The 27,668-nt window shown below is 37.9% G+C and overlaps 1 protein-coding gene across 1 annotated transcript in view; it reads left to right on the top strand.

Moving 5' to 3' along the window:
* CPQ (carboxypeptidase Q) overlaps positions 1-27,668 on the top strand; it is a 134,890-nt gene that overhangs the window by 8,878 nt on the left and 98,344 nt on the right. Inside the window, exons 2-3 of the mRNA XM_010020821.1 lie at positions 2,786-2,993; positions 27,154-27,361. Coding sequence (XP_010019123.1) covers positions 2,786-2,993; positions 27,154-27,361 — 416 coding nt within the window. The remainder of the gene's footprint in view (positions 1-2,785; positions 2,994-27,153; positions 27,362-27,668) is intronic.

Raw genomic sequence — 27,668 nt, 5'->3', positions numbered from 1 at the left:
TTTGCTTACTCACCCAGCCCAACAATATATATAATGTTTCACATGGAGAGAACAAATAGTGAGTCTTCAGCTTCATACAGTCAGCCAAGTTTACCGTGTTTGTAATTCTGTCTTCAATGCTTCATGCCCTTTACTTAGCTAATTCCCCAAATGCTCCATATTCATCTTTTGGACTGTGTGGGTTATAATCTTTAAATCTTGCTTAAGCAAGCAGGCAATCTGCCTCCCTCCTTACATGGGTTTTCTGAAGACTTCTGTTCAATAACACACAGTCAAGCTCTGGATCAGATAAAAGTAAGAGTGAGAAAGATATAGAACAGCTTTCGATATGGGAAGCAGAGCCATGAGGCATTGAATTGTTAGGAGATGGTGGGAGTAGAGTTTTGTTATTTGGTTGAAGGCTCAATAAGGTGACATATTTCCCATTTTTAAAGGAATAACTTATTCTCCTTACATTGATAAACTGTTGGGGTTTTTGCTTCATTTCTCCCTTTCCACAGGAGATCTTAGGGTGATTTGTGTATGTGTCCCCACATATTGTTCTTGTCACTTCAATAGATGAGAATGTGACTAAAATGCAAATTAGTAATTGAATTAGTCAGAAGTTCCACAGGAGTAAAGTTTTATTTTGTTACCAAAAGCACTATAATTAATGCTTTATATATATGGTGCTGCCATTAGATTAAACTTGCAGAGAGAAACTTTGCTTTGTTTTGTTAAAGGGTGGCTTTATTTAGCTTCCTTGGGAACATTCAGAAGTAGAGATACTGGGCTGGAGTTTGCAGCTCTGTATTCTTTCCCTTAGCTTTAAATCCTACAAAGCTCACTGTACAAGCTTCTGATGCCTGTCATATAGGGAGGACATGTACTTCTCCATGGTATTGATAGTTACTAGCTGTCTGCAGAACCGCCCAGAGTTGGTGTTTGTTCATTAATGCAGTAAAGTAACGCCAAGAAGTTACTCTTCGCTTCCTTTGATGCACAGTCACTAATATGACATGTGCCCTTTCCGTGCCTTCTGCACGATCTAAGTGGAGCATTGGGAAAGCTAATATGAAGTACGGGTTGCAGTATCAGCTGACTAAGATCATGGCTTTTCTTGTGGAAAATGAAATTTTGCAGATACCTGCCTTTATTTCCAGTGGAACAGTTCCATACCCAAAATGATCCTATTGCTGGGATGCTCCTTAGGTAGGCAGCTGAATCTGCAGTTCATGAGAAGCAGCTGGGGTCTGTTAGCATGCTCACCTACCTGCCAACAACAACTAGTAATTTTTGAAGGTGATTCCCTGGTTTGGCTCTCTGTGCCTCTTTCTGTAAAGCTAAGAATCTGAATAGTTATTCAGTTAAAATTTTCTATACCTCTCATGCTAGGTTAGTTCAGTAGCTAAAACTCACAGGCTTGGGCAGTAGCAGTAGATGTCTCTTGCCCTTTTAGTGCTGCACTCTTAAGAAACCAAACCTTTAAGGTTTTGAAGTGTACTGTAGTTTGATCTTAAAGAAGCCATGAGCCTGGATACACTGATGCTGGGAGAGACGATCTTCTATTTTTCTATCAGTTCTTCTCATGTATTGCTGTCTCAAATACAAGCCTTTGAAATCTTCTCCAAATAATTCTTAGACTACAAAAAAAAAAAAAAGGAAAAGAAAAAAAAGAAAGAGTACTTTCAGGGGGATATATTTTCTTTTTAAAAACATGACGGTTTCGACTTCTTCAACAAAGCCTTGCTAGGCATTTATTACTAGTTTTAGTTTTCATGATGTATTTTGTGGCATTTAGGTGAAATGTACAACACAAATTTCAGGCATCCGTTACTACTTCTATGTTTAGAAGAAAAAAAACAGCCCACATTGTTAACCAGTTTCTACTTATCTCTGCAACCAATCAGCAAAATTGGATTTTAAGCATAGTGGTCATTTTAATGAATTACCTCTTCAATGCTGAGAAATATAGTTTGTCAATTAATGTTCGAAGAAGTTAGAAGAATTCTCTGGCTTTGGAAAAAATGCCTTATCTATAAAATCCGTTGTTTCTTCAAGCAGGCTAGTTTAGCAGTTTAAAACTATTCCAACTGTGAAAAACAAAACACTGAATGGGATCTTAACTTACCATGTGTGAATAGTTCTGCAGAAGTACCTGCCTGTCTTCTCTGTACCACACCTGTGAAAGATGGGTTCCTGGGAAAACTCTCAGAAGGAGAGTGGTATTATCCTGAATTAAATATGAAGGTTATTTCTTTTTTTTTAATCATAAGCATACAACAAAATCTGTTGAAACTGCAGAGCTTTAATTTCATCTAATTTATTTATAAGTATTTCAGTCTAAAAATCTGTGCTTCCAGTTGTTTTATGTTAAGCTAAGTTGTTTAGCAACATATCAAAACAATTCCATGAAAAGAGCACTATCATTTTTTTATTAATCCCATAGGCTTCTTTTGCAAATGTTTTTGTATTATAAATGATTGCAGTGAGGCATTAAAGCACATGCAGAGAACAGAATTCTCCCTCTATATCCTTCTCGCCCTTCAAGTTATATTTTAGTACCAATCTGATAGCAGGGTTTACAGAACTGCGTGTACTTGGTTCAGGGTGCTATTACAGCTATTTAGTACCAGTCCCTGCTGAAGCATTTCACACAGTCTTCTTTCTCCAGCAATAATTTAAATCTGTTTTAAATCTGTGTTAAATCTGTGTTCTGCATAGTCCATGCTTTTCTGTCTGTTAAAACTGGCTGTAGGTGAGTTACAGGGAAGCAGTGTTAAAGCCAATGTAATATTTCTTTCAGGAATTACGGCGGAAGTTATAGTGGTAGTCTCTTTTGATGAACTTCACAAAAGAGCTCAGGAGGCCAAGGGGAAGATTGTTGTCTACAACAAACCTTTCATCAGTTATGGTGAAACTGTGCGATACAGATCACAAGGAGCAGTGGAGGCTGCTAAAGTTGGAGCAGTCGCATCACTCATTAGATCCATTGCATCTTTTTCTATTCAGAGGTAAGTATTTTTATCATTTCACCCTGTAACTCACATTTCAGCCTTTATTTCCCATGTCATTTCTGGGCAGGCAGTTTTGTTCTCTGTGACTTAAACATTGCCAGTTACGAGTGGGTGTTCAGTTGTGAAACTATTGGCTGCACAATAATTTTTTTTCCCTTGTGCTTTGTCATTCTTTCAAAATGTTTTCATTTTTTGTTGCTGATCCAAATTTTATATATTTGTCTCAAAGAACTTCCTGCTTTCTCAAGGCTGCCATAAATATTCTGAGATCAACCACAGTCAAATGTCTTTGGTGACACCATGTACCAGACTTGCAGTGATGATTCTGTATGTTTGATCATTTTGTATATTTGACTAGAATGTAAGTGCACAGGTTTTATTGTGTTGGTCATTTTTCTAGTATGAGTCTGTCTTGTACTAGATGAAGGAGGAGCCTGCTTTAAACATAATAATGTAGAACAGTTTAGCAGTAAGGTTTGTAATTCTCACAATTCTTTTGAAGTGAGGCAGATTGAAACAATGTTTTTTTTATTATATTTTTTTAATCCAAGTTTTTTTAGGTGTCTTAGTACATTACTCTATTTGTCCTGTACAGAGTTACATTCCTTTTTTAGTTTTCTGGTTAGTAACAGAATTCTGTATTTTATCTGGTGATTTTTTCCAACTCTGAAAGCTTAAACTTACTCATCTATTGTGGGAAAGACAAGTTGGGGCATAGAGAGGAAATGAAGAAGAGTTCAGGTATAAAGTAAAAGGGTGACAGATAAACCCTGTCTTTTAAATTTATTTTTTTTAATTTTACACAGTTATTGGTGACTTGCGTGCAGCAAGCGTTGCATAGTAGTCTGCTGCCTGGGACTAGAGTTCTGGTCATGCAGGTTCAGACAGCAGAGCTGGACTGAGGACTGCAGACGGGACAGACCCATCTCCCTGCCCGCCCTCCTCAAACTGAGCCGCAGCCTGAGCAGGAGTGGCAGAGGCTTTAAGTGATGCCAGACACAAAGCCTGAGTGCTTAAACTGTAAATCTGTGCTGATAAAACCACTTAAGGCAGCATGCAAGAGACACATGCAGTTTGTACAAGAAGTGCTGTATTTTGCAACTTTTTTTTTCAAATACGTGTTTAGAGCAGTACAGGCTGTTTGCTCCTCCCCCTAGCTACCTAGTAACTCCCTGCCCACGGAAGAGTCATCGGCAGCCACTAACGTGCCCCTGAAAGCGTAATACACCATAAACTGGAATTGTTTTCTATTTAGGTAACAGCATGGTTTCTTTCTGCTCTGGGTTTTCTTTCTACAGAAGTCTAGGCTGGTAAGTGGGAAAGGCTGGTATGGCTTTGGATCTTTCTTGAGGCTGGGACTGGGAAGTGCTTGGGACAGGCACTTGGAAGCATGCTAGGTTCCACCATTTCAGACAGAACATTAGTATTCACAACTCGGTAGTAGAAGTGTGCAAGCATCACCATTTTTGATGCTTCAGAAAGTCTGAGAAATGCAGTAATGCTAACTAACTGTATTGGATTATGTGCAGAAGACAGCTTTGGTTCCAGGGTAGTTGACAGCATTTTTATATGTTCCATATTCCACTAAAGAAGCCAACACCACCTGTTTAAAATGCTTTCTCAAAAATAAAATTCTTTGAATTCAAATGCTATCCAAACTATACGAGCATATTTCTTAATGCCCAACAAATGTGTTATTTACAATATATTTTCTAATGATTTTATAATAGTAATGAGCAGGTAGCAGAACATGTTTCAAAAACAATTTTATGAAAAAATATGTGGTTTCAAAATAGCCTTATAGGTATCATCGAAGAAAATTGCAATCTATAATCTGTTGATTATCTGAAAACCAGAAAATGATCTATCCCATCGTTAGTTCTGGTGCCCTGTAGAGGTGTTCATTTGAAATCAACTCTTTGTACCTTCTGCTATTTATGGAAGTGCATTTTAACATGTAATGGAAAATTTAGAGATGAGGAGCAGAGGTGGAGACTGAAGGTAATAAAGCCTGTTTATTACGTCTGGGTACTGGCATTACAGCTATTTCAGAATTAAATGAAAAGAGAGGAGAAACAGATGCTGAATGCATGTTTGTTTAGAAGTATTGAATCCCTAATTGAGGCTGGGAGCTGAGGTGTCATTCCCAAAAGCAATTTCAAATTTAGATGCTGCCAGGAAGCATTTTTTCATTAAATGTACTTTCTGTCCTTTCTTCGTTTACCTACAGTTAGGGTTTTTTTGGGGTCTTTGAGGGATTGGTTGATTTTTTCCTATAATAAGGGAGGTATTCAGGTCCAGTCTGTTATTTCTGCCACTCCATACTGCCTAGATCTGTTTGTCTTGTTTCTAACAGAAAATAGGTACTGCTGTAGGCAGGATGATTTTCTTATCTCCATGCCTTCTCCTCTGTTTTCTCTTAAATCACCAGCTGTGTGGCTCCTTGTCTGTCCTATCAATGCACTCTGCTGGACAGACTGTGCTGGATGGGGTGTTTCTTGTCAATCAGTGTCTGAGGCACTGTTCAAGACACTTGCATTTTCAATTGACTGATAGGAAATACTGTTGCTGCAGGGAGGAGCATGTTAGAAAGGTGAGAGATGAAAGGTAAAAAGCTGATAAAAGACTTCTAAACGTTGTGAAAGAAAGTCTTGAATTCTCTCAATTTGTATACTATTGCTTCGTTGACCAGAACCTTTACTACTCAGGCCTGTGGGTTTACATGTGCACCCATAATATGAATAACTCATAATGGGATTGTGGCAGTTTCCCAAAACATCCTGGGAACATCTTAGAAAATATTCTCCTGATAGTGCACCATCCTGCTTTCAGCAGGTGAATAAAGAGTGGAAATTCACAGTTTTCTCTAAACTATATCAGCTTCAGTGTTCAGTGTGTTGATGTGAGTTTTGTTTTGTTTTTGTTTTTTAAGATTTCAACCTCTTTTGGACAGGGAGTTGCTTATTGTTATTTACTTACTTTATTTCCAATAAATTAAATGGGCTGGAACAATGGAAGCCACTTTGTGGTGTGATTTCTAGGTAATCTTGCAATGTGAATAATATTAATAGGTTAAAGCTAAGTACTTTAGTAGATAAACATCTTAGGCTTTTTAGGGCTGATTATTAAAAGACAAGACAGAATTGGTAAAATCACAACGTGAATTAAATCAGTGTTCTCTTGCTGGCAGCTTAGTGGCTGTTCTTTGTTCCAGAGATGGCAAGTGGCTGCCACATTGTCAAGGGCAAGAAGTGTGAAGTGAACCTGTGTGCAGAGATTATGTGAGCAGCTTATTTTTCTTTAAGTTATGATAGAACAGCTATGGAGTGAATGAAACCACTTGAGGACTCAGGCATCCCAACTCTGAATGAGGCCAAAAAGTTATGAACTTGATTATACTCAGGAAAACTCACTGCTGTGTTTATATTGGGGCTCGTGCCAACTTGTCGGTGGCAGTGAAGGACTTGAAGGATTTGTTGTTGAGTTTCAAGGAATGGATTAATTTATTTATGACAGAAATGGTAAGTGAATAGGAAATAATGAAGAGTAACTATTTTTAATGAACTTTCTTAAATAACATGTGTTACTGTAATCAGTCAACAGTATCCATAGTATTTGGTTATTTGGAGAAATACGGATGTTGACTATTTCTTTTACATTAATAGGCTGACTGTGGTGTGATTAATGGTCTTGTACAAGTGAAAGTAATACATACATTTACTGTTGTGTACAATAAACTGATGAACATTTCCCAGTTTGTAATGGATGTTTTTACAGCAAAAATACTCAGTTTACAAGGCATGGTTAAAAACGTGTTGTAATAAGCTAGCCATGTCTGGGTTTTTTGCTTCCTAGCTGTATGTTTTCAGAACATTTTATAGATAAAAGTTATCCTTTACCTATGAAATCGTCCAGTATTTATCCTATGGTGAATATACTCTTATGAATCTAAAACTAGAAGTAAATCCCGTTCCTCAAGAACCACAGATTAGATAAGGTTGTAACACTGTGTCTTGTCATAATAACCCCTTCAAGGGCTCTAGAAAGAAGCAGAATTGAGTGTTTTACGAGAACTCAAAAGGGAAGTTCCAAAGAATCCTCAGAGATAAATGCCAAGAGCCCAATTATTTTTTTTAAATGCTGCAGAACAATCTCTCCAATATATAAGAAATCCAACGGGGATCTTATTACAAGGCCCAGATAGACCAAGTAGTACCTTGACACAGTTTGGAGACTGTTAACAAGGACATAAGTGGTCAAGTTCTTCTCTTTTTGGGCTCAATTCACCATCTTATACTTACCTGAAATCAGTAATTTCCTTCACTTTTTCTCCCCTTCCTTAGGCTACGGATTTGCCCAGACACAATGTCTGCTTGTGGAGCTCTGGTAACTAATCAAAAGCTGTGTCTGGATGAAAGCGGAGTTCATGAGTGGCACAGTGCAACTGAAGATTTATGGCAGAGGTTGCACAGATAGCCCAAGTGGATACATATGACAGAATTAAAGTGCGGGCATGCCAGGGCTGAAATGTATGTGAATTTGAAAACTTTTGCTTTTCCTTTATCTTAATTTCCCCCATCTGTAACCTCACTTGGTTTATTTTCTTCTACCGTGGTATAGTCATGTATACCTTTTGATATATACATTGTACTCTCAAATCCATTTTCTTTTCCTCTCCCGCTTTCTCTTTTACTCTTCATTGCTTTGTAAACAATTTATTCCCTTCTCAATCTCTTTGGCAATGTTTGTGAGCTAGCATCATTTTTCAGCTCTTAGGTGTTAGCACAATGACTTCTTACCCCATCACCTCTTTCTAATGCTTGGTCTTCTGCCTTTGGTTCCAAATGTGAGACTTGCTTCCTAAGGAGAGCTTCCTCCTTTCCCTAAAACTCCATGTATAAGGAAACGAAGGGTGTATTAACGTTGGTAATGACAGACACATTCAACTTCTGCTTGTTCTGCCAAGTTTTCTGGAATCTGGAATGGTCCAGTAGTTTTGGTAGGATTTTTTTATTTTTTATTTTTTTATAGAAAAGAAATGCATCTGGCCTTTAAAAGTTCTCTGTTAATATGCAACTCGACATGACTTTAGCTCAGCCTGCTTATGAGCTGTAGGTCAGGTCCTTGAGCATCTCCATTGCTCTGTGTGGACATGGTCTAGCTAGGAGGACCTGTATTCCCTTTCATGTATCACTGGTAATCAAGTGGGTGAGACAGGTCACTTTGCCTTAGAAAGCTGCCCCTGTTGTTCATTAAATGTCCTGGACCACCCGCTAGTATTTTCAGCCAAAAATCTTGACTTGTGTGTACATTTCTAAAAATTAACCTACATCCTAAAATAATTTCAGAAGCTCTTCAGCAAAGTACTTAATTTTTAATGTCTTCTTTCATTTTGGTTGTTTAATAAACAACACAGTTACTGTGAACTACAGAGCTTATGGTAGCACAAAACAGGATTTAGGTTTGTCATCACTTTTTCTTCAGTAACACTGTCTGTTGTAGCATGGGAATGGTTCAGATTGCTGCTCAACGCATAAAAACTAGCTTTCCTCAGGCGTTTGCGTTCAACTAATATTGTTCGCTGCCTCTGGCACCCATTGAAAAGAATGAAATTGGTTTATATGTACAGAATGAAGTAGGAGGTTTTGTATAGTTAGTTTTTCTAAGTTTTTGCTCACTTTCCTCTTTTTGCCCAACACTCATACACACCTTTTTCTGAACTGCCTGTAGCACCCTGGTGACTACGTGATTTTCTGGGCTGCTGAAGCCATGCAGCCTCAGTGGCTGTTCCTTGTTCCAGAGATGGCAAGTGGCTGCCACATTGTCAAGGGCAAGAAGTGTGAAGAGAACTTTGTACTTGGCCGCGTTCAGGGGCCAGCCTGGCTGATGCGCACAGGATGCATAGCTGGAGAGAAGGTGACATGTAGCTTCTTCAGCTGCATGTATAGCTTCAGTGTGTGTGAGCTGCCAGTGCCCTGGGTGCATTTGAATTTTGGTCTCCCCTTCAATGCTGTGTCAGTTCAAGAATTCGTGGTTACTCTGGCTTTTGGCCTGTGAGTGCATGTGGTATGTGAGTTAATTTCCTGCAGTTCTGTTCAGTCCCCTCTATTTTTTCTTTACTTCTAATTAGGCTCACCTTGGTCTCTCAAGTCTGCAGGAGTGGGGTGTATTTGAGTCCATCTGTAAACCTGCTTCTTTGGTTTTAGTTAATGAAACAATCTTGTGTTGTCTTCTCTTGGGATTAGGGGAAATATTTTACTCATTGTCCAAACTTTTTTCTCTTCTAATTGCAAATGATTTTTACAGCTTTCAAAACAAAAGTCCTTGTGTTTTGCATCTGATGATAAAACTAAGGTAAAATCACTTAAAAAAAAAAGCTGCAATTAAAGATTCAGGTGCAGCAGCTCAGACAAAGGATGTGCTTGTGGTTGGGCTGTGCTAGGTGCGCTTACTGAGCGCATCATCTGGTTTAGTTTTATCAGAAAGGAATCTAGCACTGGTGCGCAGAGACTGCTTAGTGGTTGGACAGCCAAGGATTTTGGGATATTCACTTCAAAAGCTCGTTCTTTATTCAAACAAAAAGGTTAATATGGACACCTCACATGAGAACTTTAAGAATGTCACATCGTCTGTGTAATAATTTAACCTGTTTATGGTGTAATTTCTATTGTAGTGGCCAGAGATGTCCCCCCTGTGACACAGAGATTCACTTCATCAGTGCAGGTTGTAGTTCTTACTTATCAAATGGCAATTCCAAGATGGAGCACAGGGACAGAAACGAGGCTATCTGTAAGTCAGGGAAGTCAAACTCGGGGATATTCACTGCATTTCAGCCAAGTAGGTCTCCTTGATGCTGATGTGTACATAAAATCGAATGTTATTGTTATTATTGAAGATATTTAGAAATGGCTAAACTAGATAGCCTTTTTGTCAAAAAAAAGCACCAAGAAAGATTTGGTTTGAATGGAAAAAGTTACTGAGTTAAGGTTCCAGAAATAATGTTTTTCAAAGGATGTCTGGGGCACAAGACATATTTTTGAGTGCAGAAGTAACGTATTTCTATATTCCTTGAGTAGAAAAATTTCCTTCCTTTATTTTTTTTACTTTTTCTTTTTTCCATTTCATATGACAGTGCTAAGGTGGTATCTGAAATTTTCCTTGATTGCTTGTAATGCTATGGTCTTTTGTCCTGCTGCATGCTATTATGAGCAGTGCCACCATTCCTTCCAGAGAGCTAGCTCTTGTTGGAAGTACTGAAAATAGTTTGCCTATATTATGTGAGGATCTGATGGCTTCATTTATTTACTTGAGAAACCTTTGCTCCTTACCATCTTCCAGTGGCAGAGTACCTGTTCTTATTATTGTCTTGTTGTATTTTTAAGTGGTTTTTTTTTCTCCCTAGCATGTGATCTTTATGCACACAGGGTGGAGCAGTGAATGTATGTGTTGAGGATTTATTTTCTTTCAGTAGGGAGGGGAACGCAGTTATGGTGAAGGTAGTTTAGAATTGATCTCTGGGGGAGTCAGGAAACTGGTGAACCTAGTTCTCTCTGCTTGATATTCTGCATGCTCCCTTTTGACACTGCAAAATCGTTATACTCCTGAGCAGGCAGCATCCTCTGTCTGCTTTGCATAGGCTTGGGGAATGCGCAAGGCATAAAGGCAGCAGGAAGCTGGGTGATAATTGTAGAGATGCAACAGCAGTGCTGTAGCATGACTGAAAAAATCAGGAAGCACCACTGGTTCTTTATGAATGTTTTTCGCTTTCAGGATTAGTATAGTGGCAAGAATTGTTCATAGTAAACATCTCAACGAGAGTCTGTCCTAAGACAACATCCTGTGGCAATAGGATGCAGCAATATTGTCTTCAGTTCTACTAAGGGACAAGGAAACAAAGATAAAACCCTTGTGTATGGTGTAACAAGCAGAAATAAGAGCAGACCATGTTTTAAAAATCTCTGGTGAGCTTGTGGAAGATTCTAGTTATGTTTCATAGTGCTGTGCATGTTGTCTTGATGCCCTTAGAGATATGAATGTGTGTGCTGTGGGATTTTTCTTGCTCTGCACTTAGGGGCTTTCCCTCCCATATGTCTGTTTATGTTGTTGACTGACAATTCGTTATTTTTTACTTTGTTTCTTATGTTCTCTGAAGGCCAACATGCCAGACTGCATTCTGCAGTGTAGTCTTTATGCTCATTTTTGGGCAAATCCTAGCTGTCAGCAAGAGAACTTAGATGTCCTTAGAAGAAATGGAGCCTGAGCTTTAGGAGGTGATTGTATTGTACTGTGGGTTCTTGCTGTTTGAGCAGTGATTGCAGAAGTCAAATTTCAGGTAACTTCCTAATAGCAAGAAATCTGTAGATAATGTTTCTTATCTTTCTCTGATTTTTGTCAAACTTTTTGCCACTTTTTGCTTTGAACTGCATGAGTCTCTTGTTTCCAGTAGGCAGGGCTTGGTGTTACAGCTGAAACCTGTGGGTAATTTCAGACACTTGGCATATTTGTTTGCTTACGAAGTCAGTCAAATGCTGATGAGACTAACAAAGGCTTTCTCTACCTCCTCCTAGTTTTGGCTACTCCAGGTACATGTTCATGTAATTGGAAAGAGTTTCTTTCATTTAATATCTAGTAATATATGGAATGTCCTGTATTTTGTTAAAGGCAGGTAAAGGGCTAGTAAAATCTTTGTCAATAGACTGTTATCCAGAAAGATGCTGTGAGGATAAAGGTCCTTTTGAAATCCTCATTTGCTCACTAATAGCTTCCCAAGGCACATTTATCAATGTAGTATTCAAGTTTGGGGTTTTTTTTCTACTTTTCTGGCCCACCTCCTCTCCTAACATTACTGACTCATACCTTTTGTTGGTGGCTAGATGGCCATCCATATCATGAGTAACGTGCTAACTCTGGTCTTGCTTGGGTACCATGAGCACCCACTGATTAGATTCAGTAATATTCTGGAGTTAGTAAGATTTAAAGGAACATTTTTATTCTGCCTTTGCATTACTGGTTCATGTATATAAAGATGTTGAGGTTATTAAACTGCCAAGTCTTGGGTTTCTTGTACAGATCTTTAAAGAGTTACAGCTGCGCTTGCTGTGGGTTGAGCACCAGGAACTTTAGCAGTTTTCTGTGATTTCCTGTTTCTCCCTAATCAGCTCCGGCTTTCTTCAGTGTTGCCAGCCCGTTCTGAGTCTGTACAAGTTGCTGTGCCTACAAAAGCACTGTTAACAAGTTCAGAACCATCTGACATGATTGTAATGTCTTGATCCATCAATTGCAGGTTCTGTTTTAATGTTCTTGCATTATTCAGTTTTCTTGATGACACTGGCAAGCATCTCAGTAGTATATGGCAACTGTAAATGTGGAGGATTGAAGGAAAACCTGACAGTAAAAATGCAGATAAAGATTACAGGGAGGGACCTGAGTTAATACAATACCAATGAATTATTTTCACAACGGCTGTATTTATTTTCAGCTGCTGATTAGATCTGTAAGTCTGAGGACTGTCATTTCATTTCTCTGTAATTCCCCATATTTTTCCTGTCTAAGTGCAGCACTGAGGACTTTATCTAGAGTGTTCATCTCTCTGGACAGCTGGAAGAGATTAAATAGTACCAGAATGGTTGTGCCAGAATGGTGCAGAATTGGTATTTGAGGTATCCTAGCCTAATACTCTCCTTTTTTTTAAATTAAAAAAAATAAATAAAAGAGTAAAGGGTCTATTTCTTGAGGTATTCTAGGATTAACTCCATTAATTTCAAATTACACAGCAACTCACTTCTTGATTTTGGTCCAGGCAATGCTGAAACAGCATGTGCAGAGGTCTACTGTATAGACTCACTTGTCTATCCAATTTAAGTATTTTCATGCCTTGTAATTGGTTTTCAAGTATTGTTTCTACTTCCTGTATTACTCAAGATAGATAGTTTTTCAAAATCTATTTGATATTATTCTTAATCTGACAGTGTTACAAAATATTATCTACATACTACAGAAAAGTTTTTGCATGTATATATTAAAGTTTTATTTATGAAAAACGTATCTGCTGCAAAAAATCTGAAGTATTCTTTTCAAGGTTTGCTGCTGATTTTCCAAAGTGAACAAAGGTTTATGTAAGGACTCTGGCTGAATTTGTGTGTTTCAGAATCTGTCTTACATATACAAGAAAGTGGTTTATTCTGATGTATAACCTTTTACTTACATCATGTAAAACAAACAGGCTGACAAATAAAGGTGCCATTTATAAAATATACTTAACGTGTTATGTCAATTAAGTTGACTTAATGTCAACTGTTAATATCCACAATCTCTCTGGTTTATACCCCAGGCAAGCAGAGGATTTGGAAATGCTAATTCCTCATTTTGTTTTGCCTTGTTTGCTTAAACATGTGAGCAACTGTATATGGTTTGCTCCAACATATTATGATTTCTCTTTACAAGAATGCTTGCATTGTTTTTCAGGGAGTAGGGGGCCTTTCATTTTTGTTGGTTCTTCCAATTCCCACAGTCTTGCTTGTGGCTTGTCCATATGGTAGGGTATTTCTGTGTTATTTCGTTAAAGGTTGTCTTCACATAGGATGGCCTCACCCTGCTGCGTTAGCTTGACTATGATGCATGTCAGGCATTTCAGTACGACCTGTTTGTATGATGAAACCCCTTATTTATGGCATACAAATTTTGATTTGTGTCTTAGGAAGTCAAAGACAATTATTCCACAGTTGTTTAGAATTGTTTTCTAAATGCAGCTTGATGTTGATGGCCAACAGTAATAATGGGCTCTTCCCAGTAGAAGTAATGTCTTGGGCCTTTAAAGTGTGACTATTTAAATTACTTTAATCTTTTTCCTAAGCTTTGTTTTCCCCTTCAAATCCAATCAGTCACCTGAGCCTTTCTTACTGTGTCCATCTTGTTGCATCAAATACTAATCCTTTGGTTTTGCCTGCAGGGAAAGGCTAAATGGTGAAAATCCTTCTCCATCTGGTTTATTAAATGCGAGGTGCCAACTTCTGTCTCTGCTCTGCCAGCGATGCCAGCTTTGATTACTTGCCTGTTGTCCTTTCCTTCAGGCACCTTATACTTTCTCTTATTTTGTTTCTATATTTAGGAGGATGGTACAAACCTAAAGCTGTAACTTTGTTCTGTTCCAATTTTGCTTTTAAAATCTGACCTTTGGTTTGGTATTTATAGATCGTTCCCATATGTCATTAGCTGGGTATGTGACGAGGGTATGTGACTATTGCTAAACTGTTTCACCATTACCTTGCTTTCTTAGGCACTCTTCTGCACTGGCTGTCTAATATGTATATTGCAAATACTCTGTGAAACAGAGGGATTGTCTTTAATATGTTTCTATTCATTATTATTAAGCAGAGTTGACTGCAATTCCTTGATTTTTAATCTACTGTGATGACAAAAGAAGAACATTTGTTCTAAGGATAAGAAACAGAAAGAAGCTACATATTTCTGATTTTTACTTATTTCTATTTGGATTTAATCTTATTAGTTTGCTAACAACAAAAAATATACCTTTACAGGAGATATTGAAACTATTGTACTGTTGAGCTCTGGAAAATCCAGATTGATTCTAGGCATTTGTGCACAGGATAACAAAAGATACTTCTGTCACATGAGGGAGAATAATTATGAATTAACTAAAGCCAGGGATTCTGAAGTTCCATTCATCACCCTGCCTTGTGCCCCTGTGAGATCCTGAGTAACTCATGATAATTTTTCTTTTTCCCTGTTTGTAAGCAGCATTAATACATTTTTGAATGTTAATGTAATGTAGCATTTGTACATTGTTTACTGTAAAGAAAGCAGCATTAAAATCAACTCCTCTAAACTGTGATTAGGTTGTCAAGAGTTTTTGCACAGGCAAAGTATTGCAGAATCTACTCTTGTAGAGAGATGGTTGTATTATTACATAACATGGGTGACTTCTGCTGATAAATAATCCATTATAAAACCATGGGTTTGTATTATGCAATAGAATGTATGGTGTTTGATTGTCAACTTCTGCTAGATGGACATTGCAGGTTGACCTAACAGAGATCTATGGGAAGGCTCTGGCAGGAGGTGAATGACAGAGAATACAGGTCATTACCTTGGAATATCGTATTTTCAAATGTAAATATTTAAAAACAATTGGTTGACTGTAGCTCAGAGGATTTGGATTCTGAGTTCAATTCAGTATCAACTTACTGTGAGAGTTGAAGCTGCTGGAGTGAGCAGGCAGGAGCTGGAAATTTTGTAAAAGTACAAGGCTTTTTCTTAGTAACAGCTCTTTATTGTCAAGAACAACATGAACTTTAGAAATCAGGTCCTGGGATTCAAATGTGATCTTGCCAAAAGTCTGAGTTTTGGAAAGGGTGATCTCACAGGTGGTACACAAGGGAGGTTGTAGCTGTTCTTCTATAATCTGTGTAAGGCTTGCACCTTTTCAGGAGTAGGATGTGGTCCTTCTTTGAGAAGAGTCTGTGTCTTCCTCTGAGTATCTCTTGCTGCAGTTTCCAAAGAAGGAAACAACAATGTTCAGGGCTCCCAGTTTCAGGCTCTGAGAGGGCTGTAGTGGCTGCTGGGGGAACATTGGAGAGCCAGAAAGGGCTGTGAAGGAACAAGGCAGCTTGAGTACATACTCTCTTGTCTCCAGAAAAGGAATTAGAGGTATCTGTGTTTGTGCTCAAGCCCAAAGAACTTGAACAGGGATTCAACACTATCCAGATGCAGCCAGCACCTGGGGTCCCAAATCCTGGGCTGCAGGTTCATCTGAGAGACCATCCAAGGCTTTAACTCCATAAAACTGTTTTTTTCTCTCTTCCTTAGTTTATTTAGGAACACTTTACTTAGTTTATAATTCTGACAATCTAGGAAAACAGAAATGCTGTACTGCAGCATCTGAGAGAATTCTAACATTTCAGGCTTGCCAGAAACGCGATGTGAGTAGGCATACCCATGAGAAAACTTCAGCAGAGATCCTTGGAATTATAAGTGCAGCTGCAATTTATGATTTTAGAAGCATAACTTTTTTTCAGTGCCTAAAATCAGGTTTCAGTCATGTAAATCTTTGTATGGTACTTCTCAGGGACAATCAGTGATGGATTCTTTTAATCCTTTCCCATATAGAACAGTACTTTTTATTCCTTGGATATATCAATGATACTTAGAGGAATAAATTCAGTTAGCGAAAAGGTGGCAGAATCCATGCAAGTGTGAAAAGGTGTCAACTGGAGAACACCACTGTTAAGCATCAGACTTCCAGGTAATGCTTGTCCATAGAAGTTTCCTGGGAAAGGAAAGGAGAATGCCATTTGTCCCTATGAGGATCTCCCCCTTAAGGTGTCTAAATTGAAACAACTAGTGTAATTGGTCATACTTTTAATACATATTTTTAAGAACAATTTTAAATGCTTAGATCAGTGTCAGCTCATCATGCAATGAGCTTGGCTGTGTATCTGTATAAATAGAAGATGTTTTATTAGCATTTTTTCAGCCAGGTTACTCAATAGTTTCATAATTCTGGCAGCAAGAAGTGATACTGTGTGATTTGCAGAGTACCATGGGTCATGTCAAACATGAACTGTTCATCGCAGGTGCAGCTCAGTGGTTCAGTTGTGGATCAAGCACTGACCTGGTAAACCATGAGTTTTGTTAATGTTGGTATTAATCAATGTAAAGGTTACGTCACAAAATTCACCCACGGGTCAGTGAACCTTTATCTTCATGTAAATGAAACTATTAAAAGCCCACTTTGAGGGCTGGGTGTACAAAGGCTTTGCAAGCTACAAGTGATCTTTGGGCTGCACTTACAGAGCAACTGCTTTAAACTACACAATAAATAGTTATGAACTGCACACATTCAGATTTGTTCTGTGTCTGTTTATAGACAAGTTAGATTTGAAAGAAGTACCATTTCCAGTGAATAATTTAAGTAACTCCACTATGCTTACATGGAATTGTAGTACAGAATATTTTAGCTTGACAGCTGCAAGTTAATTTAGCCTGTGCATATTAGCTTGTAAAACACAGTTCTGCTTCTAAAATGATATGATACACTTCTTTCTGAGTAGATACCTTTTTTAACAGATTTTCTATTTATATTATTTATGAAGTTATATATGTGGTTTCAGTATTAACATTAATCATTAACAGTCAGTAAGATAATTTTCCTGCATAGTGTTCTTCAGGGGGCAAAAAACATTCCTGGTTAGTATTTGAACACTGGGAAGAAAATTCCCGCTTTTTATTCTGTTACTGTCTTGTAGTGTTGCACTAGGTGGGCTTCATTGTGTTCATATCTTGAGCTGTAAGGCTGTGGTGTGTGCACAAGTGTGTGAATGCAGGCAACTCGCTGCATGTCCTTTGTTGTGAGGCTGTCTGAACAGAAGAGTGACACCCAGGACAGACAGGTGGGGAGGAAGTGGTGAAACTCATGGTCATCCAACAGTCCTGGAGCTACCAGAAAAGAGCTCAGAGAGCTCAGAGAGCTGCAGCATTCCCATGGCAGTCAGTTTTCAGGAAGTCTTAGCATGTCCCTAAATCCAGTTCTCCTCCTCCACCACCACAGCTCCTCTGATCTGACTGGCTGTGTGCCCCTATGCCTTGGTGAAGGTCCAAAAAGCATTTGTGTATTTAAATATATGTAGAGACTATGAAAGTCATGATCATTATTGTATCTTCCAGCAGAAGCCTCCAGCCTGCTACCTTTTTTCAACATTTTCCTCACCAGCATGGTTCAACTAATGAAAATGAAAGAAAATTGTATTGTTTCAGTCTGTCTTCCAGCAGACTCTCCTAGGTGCTCTTTATTAGATATTAAAGAAATCCATAAAATAGAAGAGTGGGATTGAGAATAATATTTTCTCTCCCCTTCAGAAGATGATGAAGGAATTGGTGTACCTCCAGGATTAAATAGGAAGAGCACAAACATTCAAACAGTAAGCAAAGTAATATGAATATGTAGTATGTATTGAAGAGCACAAAGAAAGAATGCAGTACATATTAAAGTATAAGAAATTTGATCTCTAAAAAAACCAGCGAGAAAGTATTGCCATTTGACAGCAATTTCTGTTTTCCTTTTGAGGAAGGAAAATGACTTGAATTCTCAAGACTTAACTGTTTTCTTGGGAAACCCCTGCATTCATTTCATCATGGCAGCTGCTGTGTACCGGGTGTTCTTCCTGTATGCTCCCAAAGAAACCAACAGCATGGGAAGATACCCAAAACTGATTCAGTCATTCTCCCAACCATAGCTTGCACTGGAAAGATATTTTTATTTCAGCCTGACATTCTGCATTTCCTAGACACAACAGCAATTGCCAGAAAAGGAGCTTTTCAGAGGAAATACACACCTATTGGGACATTTTGTATTTCATCTGATGTAGATTATGAAGCTTTGGGGATAATCTGCCACAGTCAACAAATGCAGGTGGGAAAAGAATGCTCACTCTTGGCGTGACACTTTGCTGTGCTGCTCAATATTTAGTCCTTGTTCACAGGAGGTGCAATATTATAATAAGCTTTAAAAATATATTCTGTTGCTAAAAGGCACTTTTCTGTTTGCAGTGGATTCGAAGTTTGAGACTGAAAAATTGAGGGTGTATCTGTAACTTTGGAGCAACAGGCAAGACTTAGTTAAGTTTTGAAAATAAACCCATACCATTTTATTGGAGAATGAGTTTATCAAATCAGTGTAATACATTATTAGATAAAGTATTCTTATCACTTAAGCTTTTACATTGTATTTTACATCGTGTGAGTGTTGTATAATATGTGAACTAGATAGGCAAATATAACGATCAAGTGATGTTAAAATAGTTCCTTTCATGTGGCATTACTAAAATCTCTTATTTGAGGGAAAAATAAGTGGTACACTCACCATATTGTTTTTACTAACATTTTTTATTCTCTTGGACTGAAAGTAGGGTTTTTTTACTTGAACAGCAGAAGTGTTGGATTGTTTAATAGAACATCAAAAAGGAGTTTAATATGCTATCGAAATAAGATCTGTGGGAGTAAAAGAAGTATTTAAGTAGTAAAGATATTTCAGAGTTTCAGTTTTCTTCAGAGAGTGTAGGGGCTCACACTGACAAGTCTTGCAGTGGCTTTTTATTTGCTCACTGCTGAGCAAACTCACTCACCGAGACTGAATCCAGTCAAGCCCTTTACACTTTCTTCTCATATCCAGTCAGTTTTCAAAGCCTATTGAAGTTAATGGAAAAATTGCCACTGTTTTTCAGTGGAAACATGGTTATACTCACAAACAGCAGAAAAAATTACTAGATTGCTCCATTTCCTCTATCCTAATCCACTCCTGGGATTTACTTCCATGATATCTGTGGTGATAATACCTGAATTATTTTACTGACTAGTTTTTTAATTTTAAAAGCTTTCCACTTTTATCCATCTACATAGTTGGTTTTGGGGCTAAGATACTGTTCTCCTGCTGTCTTCGGGGACTTGTTTCTCTGCTGTCATTCTCATTTTACCTTGTGGGTTTTTTTTTTATTACACTGTCCTTTCTGATCCTTAAGTCTTAGTTTTCACACTTTAAAAATGTATCTCCATAAGGCTTTGCTTTCATTGCCCCAACCTATTTAGGGGAAAGCTATTCCTAAATATGTTTGAGATTAAGATAGGTTTATATTTCATTTTTTTAATGGAGAACACTGTCCAAAGTGTATACAGCTCTGAATGGTGTGTGGCATGAAGAAGGAGGGGAAGAAGAAAAGCTCCATCCACATCCTCTTCTGTGAGTTTGAAACTTTCCCCTGCTTCCTTTCAGACCTTGATCCCCTTATTTAACTCTTGGTCCTTGATAAAAAGGAAGATTTTTTATGGTGGGTAAGATCAGTATCCCTACCCTTTTCCTTCAGCTCACTGAAAATGTTGGCTGCATGTTACTCTTTATCATAACCATCTTTTGAAAGGAGGAGTACTCCTTGTACTGTCCCATAATATATTGTATTCAGTGCCAGAGGAGACTCAAGTTTGTGGTGTGACTTAATGTGTATGCCAGAGCTTGACCTTCCTCACTACTTAGTGTCTGCAGCAAAGCAGAGGCTTGGAAGCACTGATATGATGATCAATCCTACCCATAAACTCAGATGCCCCTTCACTCCCGTTTGTGTGTGATAATTTTAATGCAAGAACTCATCATGAATAATAACAAATATCACTACATGGAGGAGGTATTAAGGCCAGATCAGTATTCTAGACATCTAGCTGTTTTCTAGTTTGCTTATGTATTGCTAGCCCTGTGATGCTTCTTTGTCAGATTTTGTGCTTTCAAAATAGAGAGAATTATTTTTCTTGGTGGTGGATTTTTGTTTGTTTGGTTGGGTTTTTTTGGGTTTTTTGATTGGATTTATTTATATCCTTCCTGTAGGTACAAAATAGAACATCAGCTCCAGCGAGGTTTGCTTTTAATTTGTCCTGTGTGCTCTCTAGTCTCTGGTGATGGAGGGGTCACTGCAGATACAAATGTGGCTCTTGCTCAAGGCTGAGGAGCCAGGAGTTCCACAAAAAATAAAAAGAAACCCCATGAAGCCAGAAGCCTGCAGCTGCTGGCAATTAGGATTGTCACTGGGGTTCCCTCCAAGAACCCTCTGCTAACATGCCTGTGGTAGCGTGCGGCCGGCAGCTGTGCTCTCACAAGGTGGGGATGTAAACACAGGAGGGGGAGCTTGCTTGTTCGTATTGAGCAGGAGGAGGCCAAACAGGTGTGTGACTTCAGTGGTTCCCTCAAGGTATTGCCAGCTGCTGGAGAGTCATCCTCGGGTCTTTTAAGATGCAGAAAGTTTCTTTGTCAGCTGAAGAGCAGCTGATGTGAGCCTCTGCTTCTTACAGACTTTTGGAAAGGATTGTGCAGACTTTTCTACTTTCCCAGCAGTTGGATAGTCCCGGGGTAGAATTCATTGGACTTGCTTCATTTGATCATTTTACCATTCACAGTTGTTTTCTGCTTCTTGTTTGAAAAACCGTATCTAATCTATGCCATTTTTTAAAAACTTCTGTGTTTATCACAGAATTCTCTTGGTGCTTGTGGTACTGAACATTACAGTGAAATACAAACATATACATGTTAGTTGCTGTAACCTGGCACGTATGTAATTACATCAAAGCTATTATGCTTGTCTGGTAAAGACTTATTTTAGTGAGTGCCTAGCTCTGATTAGATGCAGTATTCTAAATGTTAATTTAAATGGAGTCCATGTGGTAACAGAGTCATGCTATACTGTATTTTCAAAGAGTTTTCCTTGGTAAGGCAAATAGTTTCTGGATTCTCTTACACTTCATTACACTTGTGCAGATCCTACATCTATTAAAGGTTGGTACAAAGTAATCTGGAAGAGACTGTGTGACTAGACTCCAAGTAGTCTATCCTTGGTAACAGACTGTTACATCATTTAATTCCATATTTTTACCACGTTGTATTTTTGCTTCTTAGTTTCTTGAAATTTACTGCGCATGTTAAAATTTTGTTTCAAATTCAGCAGTCTTGATATTATTTCAACCTACTGTAAACCAACAAATCAAATCCCACAAAACCAGAAAGAAGCAAACAAAGCAAGAGAATCGTGGGATAAATGATGACAGAAATGCAAATTAGGCTGAATTTGTTTCTTTCATATTTTCCCAAGTGACTGTAAATGGGGAATAGTCTTGATTTTATTTTTAAAGAACTAATTCTTCTGAAAAGATTAACAATACTTTTAACATCTTGAGTAATTCTGTTACAGTTTGGCCTCTCTATCCAGATAATGGTGAGAATCTTGAAAGAGCGTACACAGAGTGCACACAAGGACAAGTTGTAAGGACTTGATGGTGCTGGAAAAAGGGATTTACTTTAATGGAGTTCAACCCTTCCCATACTGCTCTTGATGAAGAGAAAGATACAGGAGTGAGGCACTTATGAGTAGCTATTCTCTGTAGCTAAGTGTGAGATCAAGATGTACAATTTTCCTTCTGTTTTGCTACAGAGTGTTCCATCATTCCTTCAAAGTGTAAAGCTTTATATGTGAAGAGTTTTTCTGTGATATGTGGAGTATACAAGTGAAAAAACAGAACCGAGTATGAGAGGGATGTGATCCTGTTACTGAGAGTTAAAGCTGCGACCTTGTTATGGGTATAGCTAGAGATGAATTTAGTCATGGTTCCACTCTGGAATGTATTTTATGCTTTAAGTCAATGATAACAAACTAGCTGATCTGGTATGAATGTTTAGTTTATATGTGGCTGGTAAAGTGGCTGTGGTATGGATCGTGTAGAAAACAGGCACCCCTGTATGTAATTAATCTCACAATGTGTTTGTATGAGTGAGTAAACTAAAGATACTTAGACAAAATCCATTTTGTGTTTCCCAGCCCTAGGTTGCTGTATGAGATAGATGTGAAGAATTGTGCATTGGGTGTGTATAGATACATTGTAGCTGAAGTAGATCTTTATATGCTTTCACATAATCAAGTTTTGTTTTGTTTTGCTTTCCTTTAGTCATGTTAGAGTTTTTGTAATGTCACGCTTACTTCTCCCTCTAGGAGACTGCTGTCTTTGCCTGAGGCTTCAACTTGAGATATGTTTTCCATCAGAGCATCCAGTTTAGCTTGAAGCACTGGTTCTTGCACAGTTCATTTGTCCTTGGGCATTTTGGCTTATCTTAGAGATACGGTGGTTGGTAGTCCAGGAGTAAAGTAATGAAGAATGCAAGCTCAGCTACCACAGTAACAAGAGTTAGAACTGACCTGACACCAGGAGCACATATTTTCACCCATGCATTTAATGTCACCACATTTGATTATGTGACTCAGAAGAGAAACCAACTAGCTGCCTCTCCACTTTTTTTACCTTCCTTTACATTTTTCTGTAAGATGGAAGCCGCATCTGTCATTTGATGTGCACTTCTAAAAGTGAAAACTTTCCAAGATGTGAAATCCACAGGTTTATCAAAAGCAAAACCCAACCATTTTGTTTATCTGAATCTTGTCAGCTGTTGAACAGGAATGTCAAGCCGAAATAATGATGAGTTTTTATTAATATTAATAGGTTCATAAAGGATTAATCTAGCTAGATGTGTTCAAATTTTTAGGTAGTTTAAATAGGGAGATGAGGTGATCCAATAGACATGTAGCAGAAGAACAGGGGGTTTTGTTAAAAAAAAAAGGTAAAAGAACCGTGAATCCTCTCTCCTGAACTGAAGACCAAATTATGGCATTGGAGTATGGGTATGTTAGATACTGAATGGGCTAATTAACCTGAAAGTTTTGCAAAATGGATTCAGACTTTGCTGGATGACAACATTTTTCAGAGTGAGTGTGGCTTTCAAGAAGCAGAAGTTGACATCACTCCTGGGTGTTAGGAAACACCAGAGGTGCACCTTGCTTGCCTGTAGGTATCAGTGTTGCAAAGATGAGTTGGGGTTTCTTTGTGATCTCCGTAGCTGGTTTTATGTGATGCTTTTCTTTCTTTTCTTTTTCAAGGAGCAGGGAATGGTACATGCAAGTCAGATTTCTTTTTTCTTTTTTTTTTTTTGTTTGGTTTTTGTTGTTTTGGTTTTTTTAAATCCTTTTCCTTTGCAAAGAATACCCACAAATCCATGTTTGTTCAGACTCAGTGAAAAAAAAATCTTCCTTACCCACCAATACCAAAATTCCAAAATTCTTTCTCCTGAACTACATCCTCTTCACCCTGTTTTGAGCCAAACTCAGGACTGTTTTTCTCCATTTTCATCTGTTGCACCCAGAGTCTGCTAGTAATTTTTCTATTTTGTTCAGTTAATTCTTGCTCAGGTCTTGTCATATGGTCAGCAGCCTTTCAGGTTTTTGGTTATCTCTGCATAAAAGTGGCTTAATTACTCAGATGATTTTTTTTAATGTAGTCTTTGACACTTTGTTAAGCGATTTACTATGTAGATATACTTAACATATGGTGTGTTTTGCATGCATGTAAACTTTAATTGGTGTATCCCAGAATGTTTAGTATCTGCGATAAATGTTTTCTATGCGAGTTCATTGTGCAGCATTAGGAATGCATAGTACTGTGATATTGCCTTGAGCCTTTGCACTGGTAATGCTTAAGGTTCATTTCCCTTTTTGTAGCAAATGTTTTTTACAGTCATCCATTCCCTTCAGGTCCTCCTATCAGCTGAACGGTTGCTGGCTCTGCCTGCCTATGCCAAAATGTGCTAGTTTGGGTAGTTGGGTTTACCTTTATAATCTTGGCAAAATAGTAGTTTGAGCATAAAAATGGCTCAACTACCAGTTGACTTCAACATTTCTTTTTCGGGCTAGCTGGATTAAATGTTGTACCTGCAAGCATTCATTCATTTGAGGTGTGTGAGAATGCGTGCATCTCAGTGGGTTGTAAGAAGCTTTATTCACAGTTGTGGTGAAGTGTCGGGATTGAGCATCCAAAACAAATGTAATTGCTACTTATACCACAGAAACAAATACAGTTTTAGGGGGTTCTTTTGTTGAGCATCTGGGAAATAACAAGAGGAATGAAATCAATGATAAAACTTGACTTACTGCAATTCAGCAGACACAGCATGTTAGTACTAAGACGTAATCTTGCCAGCAGACACAGGTGAATGGATTAATTTCAAATGAGCAGAAACTTCTGTTGAATGTAGGGTTTTTTTAACATTAATACATAAAATTGTCATCTCTCTCCTTTTCCCCCCCCCCCCCCAGTGTGTTGTATATTTTATGGTTTTTTGGAACATCTCCTGGCTAACATTCTGGGTATACCCCCAAACATTCAAAGAAATATTAAACATGCAGCAAATTGTTGCAGTTTAAAAGGGGGGATGAGTGGGACCTTCCCCCCCCCCCCTTCTTTCTTTATTACAAGGACAAAGGGAATGAAAAGAAAAAAAATCTCATCTTAGTTATCTACCTGAGTTTATCCCACTCAGATCATTATGTAGCAGAAGAGATTCTGAGTACCAGGGTAACTTATTTACAAAGGTAGCTATGGGTCTGATGAGGAGAAGGGGCACCACCTTTCCTATGAGGTTCAGCTGTAAACAACTAGAAGCAGTGATGTGCTGAACTATTGCCACCTAATAAACAGATCTGTCTACACTCTGAAGCAGCTCCCGTAAAACCTCTGTCTTACATCTCTGATTGTTAGTATTTTTTTTGCAAATATATGTTTATACATATCTACTCTGTGGGTTATATTATTGATTACAACATGACTTGCTATTGCTGATAAGGATTTATTTTTCTAAACAAATAGAACTGAATAATCTCTCCCATTTTACCTAATCTGTATCCTTACGATGTGGACTTCTCCTTTTCTTCTCACCACATCTCCAAGCATTAAGTATGCGTTGTTTCCCAGTTTTGAAGACTTAAAGGGGTGTTTGGACCAGATGACATCCAGAGGTCCCTGACAACCTCAATCATTCTGCAATTGTGTTACCAATATATAGATAAATAGCATTAAGATTTTGAATAGCTGATGTGTAGAATGTCTCTAATCTGGTTTGAAAGCTTCAACTAGCCCTTCTTCATAGGGTAACATGTAGGCAAAGATACGATTTAGCTTTAGAGATTTCCTTCGGAGATGTAATTTATGACATTTCACTGATAAAGTCAGAATTTTATAACAGACAAGTAGACAAATAGCGTATTCACACGAATATTGAAGAAGCCTCTAGGTGACTAAATATTTTATGTGTTTTGAAAACAACTCTGGAGTAGTGATTGAAATGTGAGAATTACAAAGTAGACCTGAAATAAAAGGTTGAAGATGTGTTATTTCAACTTACAGATTTATTGCAGAGGATCGCCACTACTGGAGAACTGCTTGTTTAGAGTTTTACCCTGAGAATTCAATGCACAGTTCTAAGCTTATTTTAGGATTTAGCACATGTAATTATAAACCAGTCAATTCCCAATTATTATTGTGGTATTAGAATTGTTCTCAAGTGTCCATTGAGTCTGTTCTTGTGAAACAAAGAGTATTTTTACTCTCTTCTTTTTCCCAGTTTCTGAAACAGAGTATGCTTATTCCCATTTTACAAGTGGGAAATGATTTCATATTGGGAGTATTTGTGAAATACATCTAGATCCTGATGGTTTTTTTCCCCACGTTTTTTTTTTTTCCACCATATCTATCTTTATATACAAATTCACTTTAAAAGCATTGACTTCAGCTGCAGCTGTAATGCTCAGTGCTCCTGCAAGTCAAATTCAAAGATTATAACAGAGCACCAGAAAATGAGGAATATTAAATAATGGCCAAATGTGAAATAACACTGAAGGAACCTGTTAGCAATGCTGTGATGTCAGATGTGCAGTCACTCACTGGAGTTAGATCTGCATGCAACAGTGGTAGAAGCAGCCTCTGGAAGGGAAATAAGTTTTAAATAAGGGAAATAGTCATGAAACTGTCTATAGCTTTCTGAGAGGACAGAAGTCATCACTCCATACTGCACATGAACGTCAGAGCAACTTTGTGATTATTTTTGTTTTACTTTTTTTCCCCTTTTTTAGATTTCCATAAGGCATAGCTACTCCTAAATGTAAGACACTGAAGCCTTACACCTAGTGGTGCATATTTTTCTTCTTCTTTGCATGATTTGTGTAAAGTTCATTTGTTTATTTAGTTCTCTTATGTTTACAGGTAGTGGTGAAATCTTAAGTGTACTGAGAACGAATTAATGCACGTTTTTCTTATTTCTTATGGTCTCATTGTCTTACTTTTCCTGAATTCTCTCATATTAGTGCTCTTCGAAATAAACCTCTAGTCTGATGTTGAAATAATAGAAGTAGTGAATTTTAATTTCAATACTTGTCACAGGGAAAAAAAATGCACTTCTTATGAACTGTTCACTTTTCATTGCTTTTCTTCGTGATAATGCAGTGAAGCGTTGTATCAGAGCATTTACTGCTGTTATGTCAAAGCATGGTAATGACCGCAATAGAGCTGACACAGAATGGCTTTCTAGACAGAGAATGGTACAGTCAGATATTCTGATTAGTATAAAAACACTTGATGTATTTTATTGAAAAGTTTATTTAAATAAATGTATCCATGTTTGAGAATCTGCTGGGGATGGTACTGAAAGTATTCTTCCAAATAATTCTATAATAATGATAATAACTTACAGAGATAAATTGTTATCTCTGTCCTTTGATTTTTCTTTTCACAGCCCACATACTGGGTGGCAGAATTACCAGCCTGGTGTGCCCCGGATTCCCACTGCCTGCATCTCTGTGGAAGATGCTGAAATGATGTCACGAATGTCTCTCCGGGGCATTAAGATCATTGTGCACCTGAAGATGGGGGCTAAGACCTATCCAGACGCTCCTTCCTTTAACACGGTGGCAGAGATAGTTGGAAGCAAGTACCCAGAGCAGGTGAGTGAGAATATATCAAAGGAAACCTATTTTGTTCTTTAGAAATATGAAAAAACAAACTCAAATAATACCCTATCCCAAGAAATCCCTCAGACTGGTAACTTTTATTCACCTCTCTTCTACATCTCTGACACCTTCAGCTCTTCAGTCTTTTTCAGGTAGCATGTTTGAAACCACCAGGCTCAGTTCTAACATACCAAGATATATCTTAGAAAACTGTAACAATTACTGTGATCTAAGAACAGGAAATTCAGCTAAACTCTATGCAGTTCAACCTCCTTTTTGTTTCCCTGGCTTAAAGCTCACT

The sequence above is a fragment of the Nestor notabilis genome, unplaced genomic scaffold, assembly GCF_000696875.1.
Source record: "Nestor notabilis isolate BGI_N333 unplaced genomic scaffold, ASM69687v1 scaffold3348, whole genome shotgun sequence".
In the NCBI taxonomy this organism is placed as follows: Eukaryota; Metazoa; Chordata; class Aves; order Psittaciformes; family Psittacidae; genus Nestor; species Nestor notabilis.
The sequence above is the reverse complement of the archived record's forward strand: the minus strand, read 5'-3'. Positions and strand labels throughout refer to the sequence as shown.